The sequence below is a fragment of the Rissa tridactyla genome, chromosome 8 (genome assembly GCF_028500815.1).
Source record: "Rissa tridactyla isolate bRisTri1 chromosome 8, bRisTri1.patW.cur.20221130, whole genome shotgun sequence".
In the NCBI taxonomy this organism is placed as follows: domain Eukaryota; kingdom Metazoa; phylum Chordata; class Aves; order Charadriiformes; family Laridae; genus Rissa; species Rissa tridactyla.
Genome location: NC_071473.1, coordinates 40,605,458 through 40,621,838, shown reverse-complemented (window position 1 = coordinate 40,621,838; position 16,381 = coordinate 40,605,458). Strand labels below are relative to the sequence as shown.

Genomic DNA, 16,381 nt, shown 5'->3' with positions numbered 1-16,381 from the left:
AAAAGCTATATTTGCTTAATAAATCAAATATTATAAATCACACAGCAAAAACTGTGGTATACAGCAAGGTTTTTTGGTTCAGGAAAAATTATACTGTAATAAATAGATTTTTGTCTGAGTGCATTAATAACAGTATGATTAGAGCGCAGAGCCACTTTCTGTGTTTTCCCTCCCTACTGAGATTTACTAAGTTTATGAAAACTGGATAATTTGTTGTCAGTACCAGGCTACTTGACTTTCAAATGCCTCAAGCACTAGTATGAACAAATAGATTTCTTACTGTCTGATAATGGCAGTAGAATAAAAGTAAGGATGAAGAGAAGATCTAGCCCAAAAGTCCCAGTCTGATTTCTGGTTTTGATGGCTGTTAAGAACTGCTTTTGTGTGTCATGGATCTAAGAACCTTTAATCTTCTGAGATAAAGAGAACGTTATTGGTCTCAATTAGTTGCAGATTTCAATGTATGTGCAAATGGTTATTTCACCACAACAAAGGTACACAGGGAATTGGAATTAGGAGCCACAAGCAGAACAAGGGACCCTGCTGAGATAATATAAATTGTCATTTCAGATCAGAAGTGGAGAAAATGCTGCTAGTCTGGCCAATGAACTGGCTAAACACACCAAAGGACCGGTCTTCGCTGGCGATGTTAGTTCATCAGTGAGGCTGATGGAGCAGCTCGTGGACATTTTGGATGCTCAGCTGCAGGAACTGCGGCCCAGTGAAAAAGACTCTGCTGGAAGGAGTTATAACAAGGTACACACCTCCCGTCACCTTCTCCTGCTGGGATAACCACTGCCCTTGGGGTTTTTTTATTTTTTTTTCCTTTCAGAAATACTAATCTATGCTTTGCTTCTGTGTGCTTATAGTTCTGGAATAAACATGTAAGAGAAAACAGCAGTAAATACACAGCGGAAAGTTGCAATTACCTTCTCTAGGGAATAAGATATAATTCACAATAGCTGACTGGTCCTGAAATACATAGCTGTGTCCCTTATTAAAATCTGGAATGTGTTATAACTAGTATGAGGGAAATGGGCATTAGCTCTCAGAAATTCAGTAACAAATCAGCATGTTTATGCAGTGATCCTTTTAACCCTGAACATGTAATAAAATCAGTGGGATTCTGCATGGGTGCAGGGCTTTATTTTAATCTGACTTCCTGCAGAAAAATAACACTTTCTTAGCCTTTTAAAGACGCCAACATCACTTATAATTGATCTTTATAAAAATGCTTAATACGCGTATCTAAAGCACAAATAAGTGTTTTCTCCGAAATGATGTTCAGAGAAACATTTCAGAGAAAACATATGTCTTTCTGGTTAAAATACAAATCACAAGTGTTATTACCATTCCTCTTTTTCTCAGAGGAAATGCTGTATTTCTCGGCGTCTTCCTTGCGTCAGCTTAGTCAACAAGCTACAAACGAAATTTTTTGAGCCACCTTTAGAGAGAGATCTCCATGCACTCCTGTATTATTTTGGCAACAGTTTTATTTACAATCCCTGGCTGCCCTTAAAAGAGTTTTCCCAGAGACAGATCAAGTGCCCACACAGGGATTTTCTTCTTTAACCTTTTCACTCAAATCCCACAGTTTGGGCAAAGATATCTGGGAACCTGTATAAAGGTTGGGGAAAAACATTTCCTGTGTGATTTTTTTTTTTTTTATAGTCATTGCTGGACAGAAACTAGACTCATGTCCAGGCTATAGTTCAAATTCGGGATTTGAAACACCAGACTAATTTTTTGCTATTTCTGAAGCTTTCCAGAATGTCTCTAACTTCTGATTTTCTTTTTTCTTACTAAAAAGCTCCAAAAACGCGAGAAGACATGCAGGGCTTACCTTAAGGTATCTCTCCTGTGCTGTCACCCTGCTTTCTCCCTGCTTCAGCAACCTGCCACGCTTTATCATCTTGCTGCATGATCCTATGTATTTCAGTCTTTGATAAATGTGTATTGTGCCCCATAACAGCCGTACAAATGTTGGCTTTACACAGGTATAACACTCAGAAAAAAACCCTTAAAGATCAAAGTTTATACCTCTTTTACCTCAACTTGTTCAAAACTAAAAAAGCAGAAATGGTTATTATCTGAATTGGAAGAAACATGTCTCTCATAACGCAACTTTGGGTAGAGGAAAAAGCTGGCAACTTAACAGAAATTACTTCAGATTGGTAGTATTTTATATCAAAGACTGTTTGGAGTTAATTTGCTTGCATGAAAAATGTACATTATATAGCCTGCTTTGTTCTTTGTGTATTGTTGTACCTAGTAAAATCACTCTTTCTTACAGTTTTAAGAGTTGTTACAAAGGCCAGATTCAGTGACTTCAGGATAAAATGTAAAGACAAACATTTCTCTAACCTTACTAGTAAAATGTGTGCCATGTGTCCCATTAACCAGGCTATATGGAAGGCATGTAACACATTGTTACCCGATTTTCAGTTTCTTTCATCTGCTGTAGAATGGTTGTCCGTAGTTGCCAGCTCCTGCTCTGCAATGTAATGCCACTAATGCCACCGTGCGCCTGTGAAGAAGAGAAAAAAGTCCTAGGGCAGATCGTGTCTGGCTCTGAAAAAATTTATTGCACCTTTTTTTCAAAGTTTCTTTTGAAATACTGATTTTTACTTGCACCCTTTGAGATAAAATGTAAGAATGATTTTTGAAAAGAACTTTGAAATACTTTGCAACATAATAAAATAATTCAGACTCTTACCGAAGAGACATTTCTCTGTACAGGACGCTTTTGTCTTTTATCCTTCAGCCCAGGAAGGGGATGGGAGATGTCCAGTTATGCAAAAATTTGACAAAAAGAGACAAAGATCTGGAGAGTAATTCACTTCTCAAAAAATAACAATTGTGGTAGTTTTTTATTAGAAAATATTTTTTAATACTAAGGGGAAATCCAGTGGATATGGTTTGAGTAAACTGAGTTTTCATACTTCATTTTCAATAGTAAACATGAACGTGAGAAGAGCAGTAGCGGGGTTGCTCTGACAACTGCATCACAGGGACTGCGTGGTTTTCCACTGCCCGGTCACCTCTCTCTGAGAGGAGAGAATGCCCCAGAAATGTTACTGGATCATTTTCCACAGGGAAAATGCAGAGTTAGATTTTCCCATAATAAATAAAAAGCATTTCATATTAATGAATGCATACCTCCAGCGCTATATAGAGATACACAAGAAACCGTAGCACAACCTTAATTTCCGACTGGTGTCATTTTCTGTAGGTCTCAAATGGGCTTCTCTGCTTAGATAAGACTAATAAACCTCTTGAAATTACAAATCAAAAGCTGACTTACACTATGCAAATGAAGCAAGTTCCCACTTTGTGACAGAGGATTCATTTGTACCTCAGATTAGAGGCTCCGATCTGTATTTCTTGGTGACTAATGAATCTGGCCTCTGCAGACCAATTTCTGTTCCACTCTAGTTAATGGCTGCAGCAATATCAGTGCGAGCATTTTGACTATTCTGTCTCCCATTAGAGAAAGAAAAAAGGCTTTAATGCCACTTCGAAGTATCTTCCACCTGCCAGGAAGGTCGTGGTGGCTCACAATGCAGACAGAAAGAGGATATTAAAATGGATTAGGCTAATTAATCTTGCTCTGACAATAGCCTTGACCAACTTTTCCTATTCGTTTATTTGCACAATATGGCATTCCAGACCGACATCTTTCTGTTTGTACAATGTGTTCTGTTTCCATTCCTAGTGCTTTTAAATTGATCAAACAAATTATATATATGCTTAATGACACATTATGACTAGGTAAATGGGACAGAGTAAACAGGGTGTTTCAGCAATGCATGTCGTACTCAATGCACAGCATACCCAATGCACAGTTACATTATGCATTAATGTAAGAGCCTGCCTTCAATTGATTAACTGATTACTGTGATTGATTGGATTATTTTGTAAAAATAATGTAATCATGTCACTGAATTCTTCTTCTTCCTTATTTACTGTTACTTTATATGCAGCTTAATGAACCTTAAAACATGATGATAGAGTTGTTACAAGAAAGACTTTTTAAAATGGCAGCTTTATTCAGTTTTACAGTTTTGCCTTCACTGATAACAGGGACAGTCAGTGGACATCTTGTTTGCTCTATTGATTTCCTTTTTTAACTGACCTTTGTGCAGGAATGGGAGTTAGTAATCTTTTTAAGTATCTATGAACAGGTACAGGAACAGGAGGGGGAGTGAGAGTGGCCCGGGCTAATTTATATCCACTGAGTCAGCTTCATTTCATGCCTCCTGTAATAAAGAAGGCAGTTTGTCATAGACAAGTAGTTTATAGTGCTATGGCTGCATGCGTTGGGCTAAGTTTCCAGAAGAGTATTGTTGTCGTTTTAGGCTAAACAGCAGAATGCCAGTTTTGGCGTTAGTATTTTTAAATAGAAGTTACACATTTTGACATTAGCTCTAAGATGAAAGCTTCAGGCAAAACTTCTAGCATTTATTTTTACATTTTTCAGCACATTAATAAGACTGTCTTTATATCTGACGTGAGACGAGTCAAATCTGCATGTTTACCACTTGGAGACCACACAATGCTAGTGGCTAACTGCACTTCTATTAATGCTAATCCAGAGAGAGGATGGAAAATATTTTTACGTTGAAAATAGTTTTCTAGTGCCATTAAATCACAGTAAATCATTCAGACAGTTAAGTATTATAATTGTCACCAGATAACGTTGGAAATTTTCCCCAGCTGCCTAGGGCAATCAGACCTAATGATAGTTTTCTAATGAATGCAGGCAATTGTGGATACAGTGGACAACCTGCTCAGGCCTGAAGCTCTGGAGTCCTGGAAGGATATGAATTCTTCAGAACAAGCCCATGCAGCCACAATGCTACTCGATACGTTAGAAGAAGGGGCTTTTGTCTTGGCTGATAATCTCTTAGAACCAACTAGAGTCTCAATGCCCACAGAAAATATCGGTAAGTGAATATTTTTTCAAGTATAATTTAAAGTGTTATGCATTGCTTTACACAAAATCAGGAAAAAATATTCCAGATAGACACATACTCTTGGAAAGCTGAGCTGCGCAACGTTTCATGGAAAGGTAAATGCTTCTAAGCGGGGGAGACACGCTTTTCTTGTTTAGGTCTTCAAAATTAGTATTCTTCTTTAGTGTCATTAATACAGTGTAAAATGGAAAGTAGTTGGTGTTGCAAAGTTGATTTACCACTGAAAAATCATTAGCAGAACGTATGGGAATGAAGAGTGCTTAAATGGCAGAGTATGGATTTTTTTGAGGTAACTGCTTTCTGTAGAGCTGCAGAAATGCCTTCCTGTTATATATAATCTGTTCCTAATGAATTTAAATTACTTTTTTGCAACGTACTCTGCCAGTTAAATATTTTAGGTGCTCAGAACATGGGCCAAATGTTTATATTAAACATGACTGCCTTCAGGTAAAAGTGTGTTCAGTGAACTACGTCTCCCATAATGCAGAATAGCTATGCTCCAGAGACTGCAAAATAGCTGAAGATAGTTGGAGCATAATTTGAAATTTAAGTGGTGACAGAGAAATGAAGGGGTTTGGAGATGTGCAAATATTGGTACATGGGATGTGTTAAAGCAAAAACCATTGCTATGCATAAAATAATTCCTTCATCGTATTACAGAGATGAATCTAGTCTCAGAGAGGTACAAGGAAGCTGAAAGTCTGCTAATTTGAGGGGTACCGAGATGGAGACTGCAGAAATGAGACTTTCCATCTTCCGATCTGTGCATGTGTGTAGCTGTAGAAGACAATTCCTTGTAGTTTTCAGTTTGAGTAGGAAGATACTGGGAAAAGATGGGGAAAGGTGTTACAGTCCATTATCAAAGTAACTGCACCAGTTGTTTCTGAAGGAATGTGGATAGAATCACAGAAATCTCTCTCAGGATGTACATGAGCAGGATGAACATGAGTTCCATGGAGCTCAGTGGACCGTCTGAACATCACTTCTTGAGATAAGCTGACTTCAAGTCATAGTTACTACCACATTACTGATGCTATGCAAGCCTGAAGTCCCAGCGCACATATCTATGTGTGGCTTGGAGGAACAGAAATCGTTCCCTAATTTCATACCTTTAGTCCATCTATAGTTTAGTCCTGTAGTTAGACCAGTTTAATATAATGCAGATTTTACATATGCAAGGGGATCCAGCCTTCGATGGTAATCCCATGGAAGCTTTCCAATATACAATGTGTTATAAAATTAAAACTTAAGTAAGGCTGAGTGGCATCTAAGTTTTCAATTTAAATATTTTTTAGCAGAAGCAATAAAATGGTTTCGTATAAATCTTTATACAGAATTAGATTTAGGAAAAAAAAATAGAATTTTTTTTTAGCTACAAATACTGATTTAGCTAAATACATGGCATAAGTATACTTAGGCGTTCATTTGCTCACTGTTTTAAAAACTCTTTATATCTAAATTGATACTTAAAAGTTCTAAATCTGTTAGCAGAGGATACTGCATAGACATTAGGAGCTTCAAAATTAATATTTCTCTGCAGCATGTATTTTTAAGTGGATATTTTGGGGGCACAAATTAAAACAAGGTTTGATGTCATGTTACCTCTACTAAAGTGCTGTCGTTTTAGTAGTGTTCGGTAGGTTTAGTTAAAGAAACTAACTCTGTGTGCTCGAAACATGCAGGTACAGATTTGTCTTACAGTGGTAAATGAGGACAGCAGTGTGAAAAAACTAAATAGAATGGGGGGAAATACTGTTATCTGGCATACTGTAATGTGACCAAGAGACTTTCTCTACATTCTCCTTTTTTACCTTTTTTCTTTTTTTTTTTTTCCCCTCTGGTCTGCTTAGTTTTGGATGTTGCAGTGCTCATTACTGAGGGCCAAGTGCAGGACTTGAAATTTCCTCAGGGCAGTAAAGGAGGCAACTCGATTCAGCTCTCTGCAAGCACTGTGAAACAGAACAGCAGGAACGGTGAGTCTTGGGCATGGAGCACTGAAACTCCATTAACTTTTATAAAACCTACATTGCCTCCCCTAGTTAAAATACCAAAACAAAACATAACAAAACTGCTCCATGGCTTTTTCTCAAAGATCGTGGGTACCTGGGACTTTTTCTTCAAATCGATAGCCTGAAAATGCCTCTCCGTTTGCTGATACTTTATTGTCAGTTCATTGGAGTACAGGTTGCTCCCTTTGTGTAGACCTCTGTGGCATGACGATGGGATTTTTTTCTTTTGTAGGATTAGCAAAACTGGTTTTCATCATTTACAAAAGTTTGGGCCGTTTTCTCAGTACTGAAAATGCAACCATAAAGCTGGGCAGCGACTTTGCTGGGCGAAATAGCACGATCGCAGTCAACTCCCACGTCATTGCAGCCTCTATCAACAAGGAGTCCAGCCGGGTGTACCTGACTGATCCTGTGCATTTTACGCTGGAACACATTGATGTGAGTTATGCTAATGAATTAATGGGAAGGTCATAAAATCAGCAAGAGAGAAAAGCAATGCAGAAAAATAACCTTTTTTCCATTTGAATTTTATATGTTGGACTAGGTCAGAGACACAAGCTTAGTTAAGTCTATGAACATAAAATTAAATGAGCCTGGTTCAGTGATTATTAGAACTTAAGTGTATTCTTAATGAAAGCTAATTCAGTAATCAACATGAAAATGTAAATGACTAATTTGTTTCTAACTGAAAATTAACTCTTACCTTAGTAGCAGGGTGGAAAATAACACTTAAAGATTCTTGATGGTCTGATGTAGCAAGTTTTAATGACACTTTAACTTTTAACAGTAATTTTGAACCAAGTTCTGGAAGCCTAAACAAATGGTTTAAATGCAATTATTCAGTAAAGAATAAAGTGTTTTATCTTGGTTTGTTATGCTTTCAATTTGTGTATACTTTCTTCATGGTAATTTATTTGTTGGTTAGTTTGGTTCTTTCTGTTTTGATGTTTGGTCCTTTTTGTTTTCACATCTCATATGGGGAAAGTAAATAATCACTACCATGGTAGAGAAAATATGGCTGGATTTTCCTCTCATTTTGCCTCTTTTTTAAAATCTGTTTTGATTGTTTTTCATCAAAATAGATAGGCGTTTCCTGGTGTCTGTTCACATGACTTTGGCCTGACCAAAGTGAGAATCAAAGGAAAAAGATCATATTTTCAAATTCTCAATTACGGGAGAAATATCTTCAGAATAAATTCACAGTCCTAATTTGGCAGAAAGCAAAAATGGCTATAATGTACCATCAGTGCATAAAATCGTAAGATGCAAGTTGTAATTGTTTAAAATTGAGTCTACAGTAATTGAGACTACACTTTAGAGTGTTTCGGACTATAAAGTCCCTTTTAAACTAGGTGTCTTCCTTGTATTACATAGTCCACAATTTTGCTGATGAAAAACTTTATTGTCCGAAACATGCAAAGTTTAATCTAAATTACCCTTTACACATATTAAACAATTGTTATTGCCATCTTAGTGTGCAAAATCCTCATTTTATGTTATCCTTTTATCTCGCAGCCTGACAATTATTTCAATGCAAATTGTTCCTTCTGGAACTACTCAGAGAGGACTATGATGGGATACTGGTCAACTCAAGGGTGCAAACTGGTTGACACAAATAAAACCCATACCACGTGTGCTTGCAGTCACCTAACCAACTTCGCAATTCTTATGGCTCATCGTGAAATTGTGGTAGGTAATGATGTTTCTAGCCATCGGCAGGGAACAAACTTTTAAAGATTTAGCTTTAGATTTTTAGCAACATCCAAAATTGCTGAAGTTTCTTGAGTATTTATAGCTTCTACCCACTCTTCCCAAAGCAATTTGCTTTCTGTAGCACTTTTCTTCCTCACCCATAAAGTTACAAGCAAAATAACAGGAAAGAAAAACAAGGAAGGACAAGAGTTTTCTTCAGGTCATTTTTTAAAGTTACTGAGCACCCTTAGAGCCATTTTGCAGACTTCCCCTCAGTACAGCTGGAGAGTATCTGTAGGGGCAGCTGTGCCGACTGTTCCCTGGACGTACAAGTGCCAGCTCTCCTTAGAGCAGGAAGGTCAAGGAGCTTCCGTACTGGTTGTTTAATGCCTCTTCATGCTTTGAAATTTTGTTGTCTAATTAAAACATTTATTGGATGTCAGGGGGCCCGGAGCATGCAATATTTGCAAGGAAGTTTGACTTTTCATAAACGATTTATATTTGGAAAGGTCGCTGAAAAGATAACCAAGATGACAAAGGTGATTCTGTCGCAACTGAAGCAAGGAGCCTTCTTTAGCTAAACATGAGATTAAAGATGGAATTCCACACATAACACGTTCTGCATTTTGTCCTAATTGGTGTGTAAATTATTGCTTTCTTCTCTGCTGCGGAGTCGCAGGTCTGTAGGAAAGAACACGTACTCTTATGGGAGGACCCAGGGAAATCTCTCCTCTTTGTTTGCATCAGAGCCTAGTGAAACTTTCAAAATGTTACGTTTCTCTACTTGGTCTTGTCTGACAAGTTTACAGCGAGTCATAAGAGTCAAAAGAAAAGCTATCCGATCTGGCTAAAGTAGTCACATTTTTCTCTCAGACCTGCTCGTCTTGCACTTACCCTAATCTGGCTCTTTTTGGAAGCTGACCTGAGACTGAGAAATTACCGAGTACATTTTGCCCATCTCATGTACTGAACAAGTAACTTTTCTGGATGCTACCTGTGAAAATAGGTTTTTGTTTATACTCATAAAGAGTCATATTAATTTTCTCCATTCTTGGTTATTTCTAGTACAAAGATGGAGTGCACGAATTGCTCCTCACTGTCATCACCTGGGTGGGAATTGTCATCTCTCTTGTTTGCCTGGCCATCTGCATCTTCACATTCTGTTTTTTCCGTGGCCTGCAAAGTGATCGTAACACTATTCACAAGAACCTTTGTATCAACCTATTCATTGCTGAGTTCATTTTCCTAATAGGCATCGATAAGACAGAGTACAAGGTAAGTTTTCTCTGTGTGTACTGATCTTGTTCTCTGAAGTGACTGTTTGAAATGGATTTGAATTAAAACATGACAACACTGCCAAGCTTTCAGCATTCTGACACAGCAAGGCTGAAATAAAAGCTCAATGTGAAAACAAAGTAGACATGTTCATAAATAGTATTTACATCCATCAAAAATATCACCGTGGCCTTAATTTCCCACTTACAGTAATGTTTTTCATTTTCAGTTGAGAAACATCAGCTATTAACGAAGCAGGTGGCTTAAACTTTTGAAAGGAGATGAAATTAAATGATGACGTACTAGGAACATATATATCTTCTCTCTGTGTATTCATATGTCTCAACAGCTATTGATTACTTTTTCGTATATATATTAGTACAGAGCCTTATTTATATATTTACTCATTTTTTACACTGCACATTCATGCAGGTTTTTGAGTTCTGTCATTCAGAAGCGATTCATTGGGTTGAAATCTAATAATTCGGTAGAGTTTAATCCAGAATTCAGCCAAAAGGGAGATAATTCAGGTTGATTTCTGTTACAACAGTGGAAACTTCCAAATTACAGCAGATGAAAATGGCATGATGGCTGTGTTATAATTTTAAATAAGCAGTATTACATTATGCATCTAGAACCAACTGTTCATGCCTCAGATTATCAAAACTGTAAGCCCTAAGACCATATGAGTTTCAAAATTAAAGACTTGCTTATAAAATTGGAAAGTCCAGTCTATAATTGAAGACTGGGGGTGAGGGCACAATTTCCTTATCTTCATTCATACTGCTGAGATGAATTTACTTTCTGCAGCTACTATGAACACCTTAGCATTTGAAAATGTTCCGTGTATGTTTTCAGGTAGGAAAAATGCTCTTGCGTTTGTGAAAGGTCTGTGGTGAAAGTATATGCTGTTCTGTTACACAGTGTTTAATTAGAGGTGTAACGATGTGAAGAATTTGTGGTTTATATTTTCACCTTTCTTTTTCTTTGCAGATTGCATGTCCAATATTCGCAGGTCTCTTACACTTTTTCTTCCTGGCAGCCTTTGCCTGGATGTGTCTAGAAGGAGTGCAGCTTTATCTAATGTTAGTAGAAGTATTTGAAAGTGAATATTCTAGGAAGAAGTACTATTATGTTGCTGGCTACCTCTTCCCCGCTACAGTAGTTGGTGTCTCAGCAGCTATTGACTATAAGAGCTACGGAACAGAGAAAGCGTAAGTAATTGCAAGTGACCTGAGTGTTTTTCAAGTGAATAATTTTTTAAAGCCTATTAGCTGTCAGAGGGTCCCTGACAGACTAAAATACCATCTGAAAGCTTTATTGGTAAGAGAATGGCAACGCTGTGCACAAATTACAATCAAGTCTTTTGTAATTCTCTAGGTTCAGAGGATTTGTACTCTAGAGAGACCGATTCTAAATTATGGTCTTTCTTTTAACACAAAAGATTGACCTGAAACAAATTGAAAAAGTAAATAACTTTTTGGCCTCAAATGTATATTAAGTAAAAATTCTCAACTTAAAGTATCTGACAGGCCTAACCGCCCAGTTTTAAGCTAATGCTTCATTAGATCTCTTTGTTCCAACTGCCCCTCTAGCTAACTCTCGTCCTGAATTATGACAGTACAATATTCCAAGCCATATGTTTCACTTTGATAATATTTTATCAGGCGGGTAGAGCAGGATTAAAATTAGCCACTGCCTTTTATTTACAAAAATACAGATACATACAGAAAGTGACAGAAGGTAGACAGAAAACATTTCTGAGGATTTGAGTTGCCAGAGGCATGAATTTGCCTTCCAATAGTGTTTACTTTGTCCTTTGATGAAATTAGTTACAGAATGGGAAGATACTGTTGACTACAAGGAAGCTGCTTGATTTTGCTACTGATGAAAGACAAATAAGAGCAATTCAGCAGGGAACTGGGCTGTATGAAAAACGAATCGCTAAGTGAAGTCAGCCCTAATAGGTTTACACGTAATTTAGTCTGGTATCACACATATTCTTTCTCTACTGTTCAACTCCCAGTTGGGGCATTTTATTTATACCATATTGTTTTTCAGCAAAACATGGCTTCTGAACGTTTTATGTCTTGTATTCCTCAGGAGTAAGGACTTTGTATATGTGCTTAATGTATATGCATTTTGTATATATGCATAAGCAATATACATGCTTAATGTATATTGCACTTTGTATATGTGCAAAATGTGCTTAAAAGCACATTTTGAAGATTACATGGAATTACAGGAAAACCTTTGAAAAATACTTACTGCTGTTAGATTCGTTAGTCCATGATAGCACCTGTGACCAAATCTTTTGACTGGTTTTGTTCCTTCTTATATGTTAGCTGTTCCTGATGGTGTGTTTTCAAGCTCAATAGTTTTATTGAACAGGACTCATCAGAAGAGTTTCAGGTTAGGAAAAATTGACCATGGACTAAGTGGTACTGTGCAATGTTTATCATTGTTACTGACAAAATGTTACCTTAAAAAGTTTTTTTGCACTTTCAATTTATTGAACTGAGGTGCTAATGCAATTGTTCACTTTTCATTCTCTTTTTTCCATGATAGTTGCTGGCTCCATGTAGATAACTATTTTATCTGGAGTTTCATTGGACCTGTTACCTTCATTATTCTGGTAAGAACTTGGTTTTTTCTTTTCCTTTTACGTTGCCTCACAGCAAAGTTAAAAAGATTGAATAACATCAGTCAATACCGTCCTTATTCACAAGATATTTCATGAAAATGCTTATAAACAATTTGTAATGTGACCAATGGTTATATAAATGTTTAGAAATCTTTTAAAGAGTGCTGACCAAATGATTAATTGTCAAAGCTGTGGTGGCATAGCCATTTTTTCCTAATGGCTTGAACTCTGAAGGTCGTATTGACATGTGTAGTCATATGAAAAATCAGTGAAGTACTAAACACAGGGTTTTTTTAAAGGAACCATTATTATTGCTTTCAATTGAGTCATTGTTGTACACATTCCAGAATTTAACTGGTAATTATCTCAAAAGAGTGTTCTAACGTATTGGATAATGAAGTAAATCTTATATTCCATTACACTTACAGAGTATTTGTATGTGTATTTGCATATGCATATTTTTCCATGACTACTACTGTGTTTATTTATGCTACATGTAGTATATGTCAGATGTACAAGTTCATCTGTTTCAGTATATATAATAGAATATTGTGTAAGCAGTAGAAAGCACGTACACGTTCTTGCAATCAGTTGAGTAAAGTCGTCGTGTGCATGCACACCGATCTGTACACCCACAGCTGTGTGCCCCGTTGTCTATTTAAGATTTAATATTGTGTTCATACATCAATTATCCATTCTCTGAGCACTTTCAGGTAAAAAGCGCATAGTCATCTGCCAACCCAGGGCAAAACCATCTCCCTGTTATTACAGGCTAATAATACCAACACCGCACAAGATAGGAATTTGGAAGGAAAGTAAATGCAAGATGTGCATTTTGGCTCACCTTGGTTTTCTCTGCTAGTTCAGTATCTTCAAAGCCTGGCTATGCGTGGGAAATATTCTAGAAGTCTGGTGCTGGGGATGTGGCCTATGTACATAGAAAGCTTTTCTCATAACTGCTGATAGTTTGGAAGGATGAATTAATTTGCTTTCATGCTTTTGGAAGTCTAAATAGTTGCCCATTCTCCTGCCTTTATACAGCAGTAGAGACGTGAAATGTTAACAGAAGTTCGGTTCCCTTGACTTCCCAAATTCAGGAATTATATTTTGTCATTATTATTTTTGGAGCCTAAAGCACGTGCATCAGGCATAATCAGGCATAATTTTGAAGTTTCCGACTTCTATAGATCTATATGCCAGATGTACTCTTTCAACACTTTTTGTAGCTTGTAGTTTACATTACTTCTCCATGTAAAAATAAACTGATATTTTGATTATGGAACTTTCTATAAAAAATGTACCTGGCCAGTCTTTTGTAGCCACTTTGTTCCTTCTGTGTATCTTCAATATTGAAATAATCTTCTGTATATTTAGGTTGGTTTTACTCTCTGTTTATATCAAAAACTTTCAATCGAGCAGTCACTTAAGAAAAAATAGTTGTGCCGTATAGAAATTGTTTGACTTTATTGGCATATTTTCAAAGAAATAGACATAGATGCCAAAACTCAAGCGTGTGTACAGGTTGAATTAGAAAAATTACAGTGTTTATAAGATTTAAGTATAAACCATAATAATCGTACAGATTTTATTCTAAATACATTTAAATTAAATCAAGTCACAGGACGATAGGGATTCTTTTTTCATTAAACCTACAATTACAACTGAAAGATGTATTTAGTATTTTCAATATGGTAGACAATATTTTTCAACACAGAGTTGTTTCTTGCAGTTGCTGTAATCATTACTAGAAAATTGTTATAAGTTCCGTGCCACAATAGTTCACTTACCTGAAGTCTGATTGTGTGGTGATAATTTTGCTTTTTGTGTCTGGCTTTTTATTTTATTGTTACTGGGAGTATTTTGCTAAGTCACCTCTATTTCTCTCCCTTGCTTTAAAATAACATTTCACATGGGAAGCTTTGGGCATTGCTGGCGGCTTTTTCACTTCCTCATAACCAGGTCAGAGTGAGAATAGAGGTGAAGGACATTTAATCATATTGACCATGTACAGACATAGTTCACTATTATTTACTGGCCATGACATTATTATCCTCCAGCAAATCATTTAGGCTGAGACGCAAAAGGCCTTTGGGAGTAGTATTCCCAACTTCAAAAATATGAAACAGCAGGTAGCAATCACAGCACAGTTCCTGGGAGTAATTCTTCTCTAGCAATTGCTTTGCCCTCTAATCGTCCCAACTGAGAAAGCAAGAGAGACTGGAGGAAGAAGTGTGAGAAGTGTAATGGCTGAAAAATAATATGTCACGTGCAGTGTAACTGAAGAAGAGCCATATTTGTAGAGTAGTTTACTTAGTAACATGTGAAAATTTCACCTTGGTAGGCTTTTTAACACGTTCATCAAATCATTTTTATGATTCTTAGTTTAATAGTACTGTCAATGCACATAAACTTTTTTGACAATATCGCTTACTACTTTGATTTACAAATTTTTCTCTGAGTTTATAAGCACTTGCACTTGTGTCTGTATATACAGGTTTGCACAAAATGAATCATAGGGGGGAAGTGTGAAGTTCCTTAGTACGTCTTCTGAGGAACTTTCAACTTCGCTATTTCCATAGCCTGTCATGCCTTTAGGCACCAGGGTTATTATATCTATGAGAAAAGAGCATGTAAGTAATGAGCGGTGGGAAACCATTAGTATGCCTGAAATGGTTTAATGAAAGCTTGGATCATGATACGTCAGGAGCTGTTCTTATCATTTGGACAGCTCCATCTGCATCTTTAATAATTAATTCAGTTCAGTAAGAGTTCAGCGTGCACACTCATTTAGAAGCCTTCTTCAGAGAGCACCTCTCTCGCTGCCAGTCCCAGAGAGAAATAGGCTTCTGCATGGCTAAGAGCAAAGATCTGGAGATACAAGAGCAGTTTTAGAGCTGCATTTGCCAGGTAACAAAAGCTCCGGGGAGTTCAAAAAGGGTCAGAACATGTGCAGTTCAGCTAGGTTACTTCAGAGTGGTGTTTCTGTTCTTCTGTCTTATCATATCCATGTCAGCACTGCAGGCTGTGTGGAATGAATTTTAAGCTGCTAAGCTCAGGCAGATGTGATTCAATTGAGCAGGTTGATGGCTGTAAAACAAACAGTGCACTCCTGTAATCTGTGGTCAGAATAGCCTGAGTATTTTGACTTCTATGTAGATCCATATTCATTCCTATCCAAGGAATGGGTGACGTTGGTTTGACTTTAATTCAGCCAAAATCACTGGAGTTTGCTCCTCACAGATGGAGCCAATGTGTTAGGCTAAGCAAAAATTCCTAGGATGTCCTGTATCGTTAACATAGGAAAGATAGTTTCTTTTTTTCACTCGGGTTGAGGCATTACTTCGCCAAGGTCAGTGGATGTATACATATAGATGCACACATAATCTAGCTCCACATATGAAAATGAACTGTAGTTGTAAGCTTATGCATGTAAATAATACACATATATCTTTCTAAAGCAGACAGTTGATAAATGGTATTTATCTATTGCTCACAGGGAGAAATTTATCTAGCTTTATTTGGCTACTTATTCATCGTACCTGCAATTAATTCCAATACATTAGTCTTCTGTGCAGGTTATTGCATACACTTTAAAAAAAATTAATTTGACTTGAAGACACTCCCTCTCTCAAAATTACATAGGTTTCAGGTGCCAGAAAGACAAAATTCCTACTTATACCATTTTTCATGTCCAGTACCTTCTGATTTCCAAACCAGAAATGGCCTTCTGTGTGTTGGCTGTGAAAGAAGCATGATCATCCAGGGTGCTGCATTTGATTATTACC

General features: G+C 36.9%; 1 protein-coding gene across 9 annotated transcripts in view; it reads left to right on the top strand.

Annotated features, from left to right (window-relative positions):
• The window catches only part of ADGRL2 (adhesion G protein-coupled receptor L2), a 181,246-nt gene that overhangs the window by 143,451 nt on the left and 21,414 nt on the right, over nt 1–16,381 (top strand). For 7 of the 9 annotated variants that reach the window (XM_054213326.1, XM_054213318.1, XM_054213319.1 and 4 more), the window contains exons 8-16: nt 571–756; nt 1,811–1,849; nt 4,763–4,946; nt 6,827–6,949; nt 7,218–7,423; nt 8,501–8,674; nt 9,743–9,952; nt 10,946–11,166; nt 12,521–12,587. In XM_054213326.1, coding sequence (XP_054069301.1) covers nt 571–756; nt 1,811–1,849; nt 4,763–4,946; nt 6,827–6,949; nt 7,218–7,423; nt 8,501–8,674; nt 9,743–9,952; nt 10,946–11,166; nt 12,521–12,587 — 1,410 coding nt within the window. The remainder of the gene's footprint in view (nt 1–570; nt 757–1,810; nt 1,850–4,762; nt 4,947–6,826; nt 6,950–7,217; nt 7,424–8,500; nt 8,675–9,742; nt 9,953–10,945; nt 11,167–12,520; nt 12,588–16,381) is intronic. The other 2 variants (XM_054213320.1, XM_054213325.1) reach the window with 1 other exon arrangement.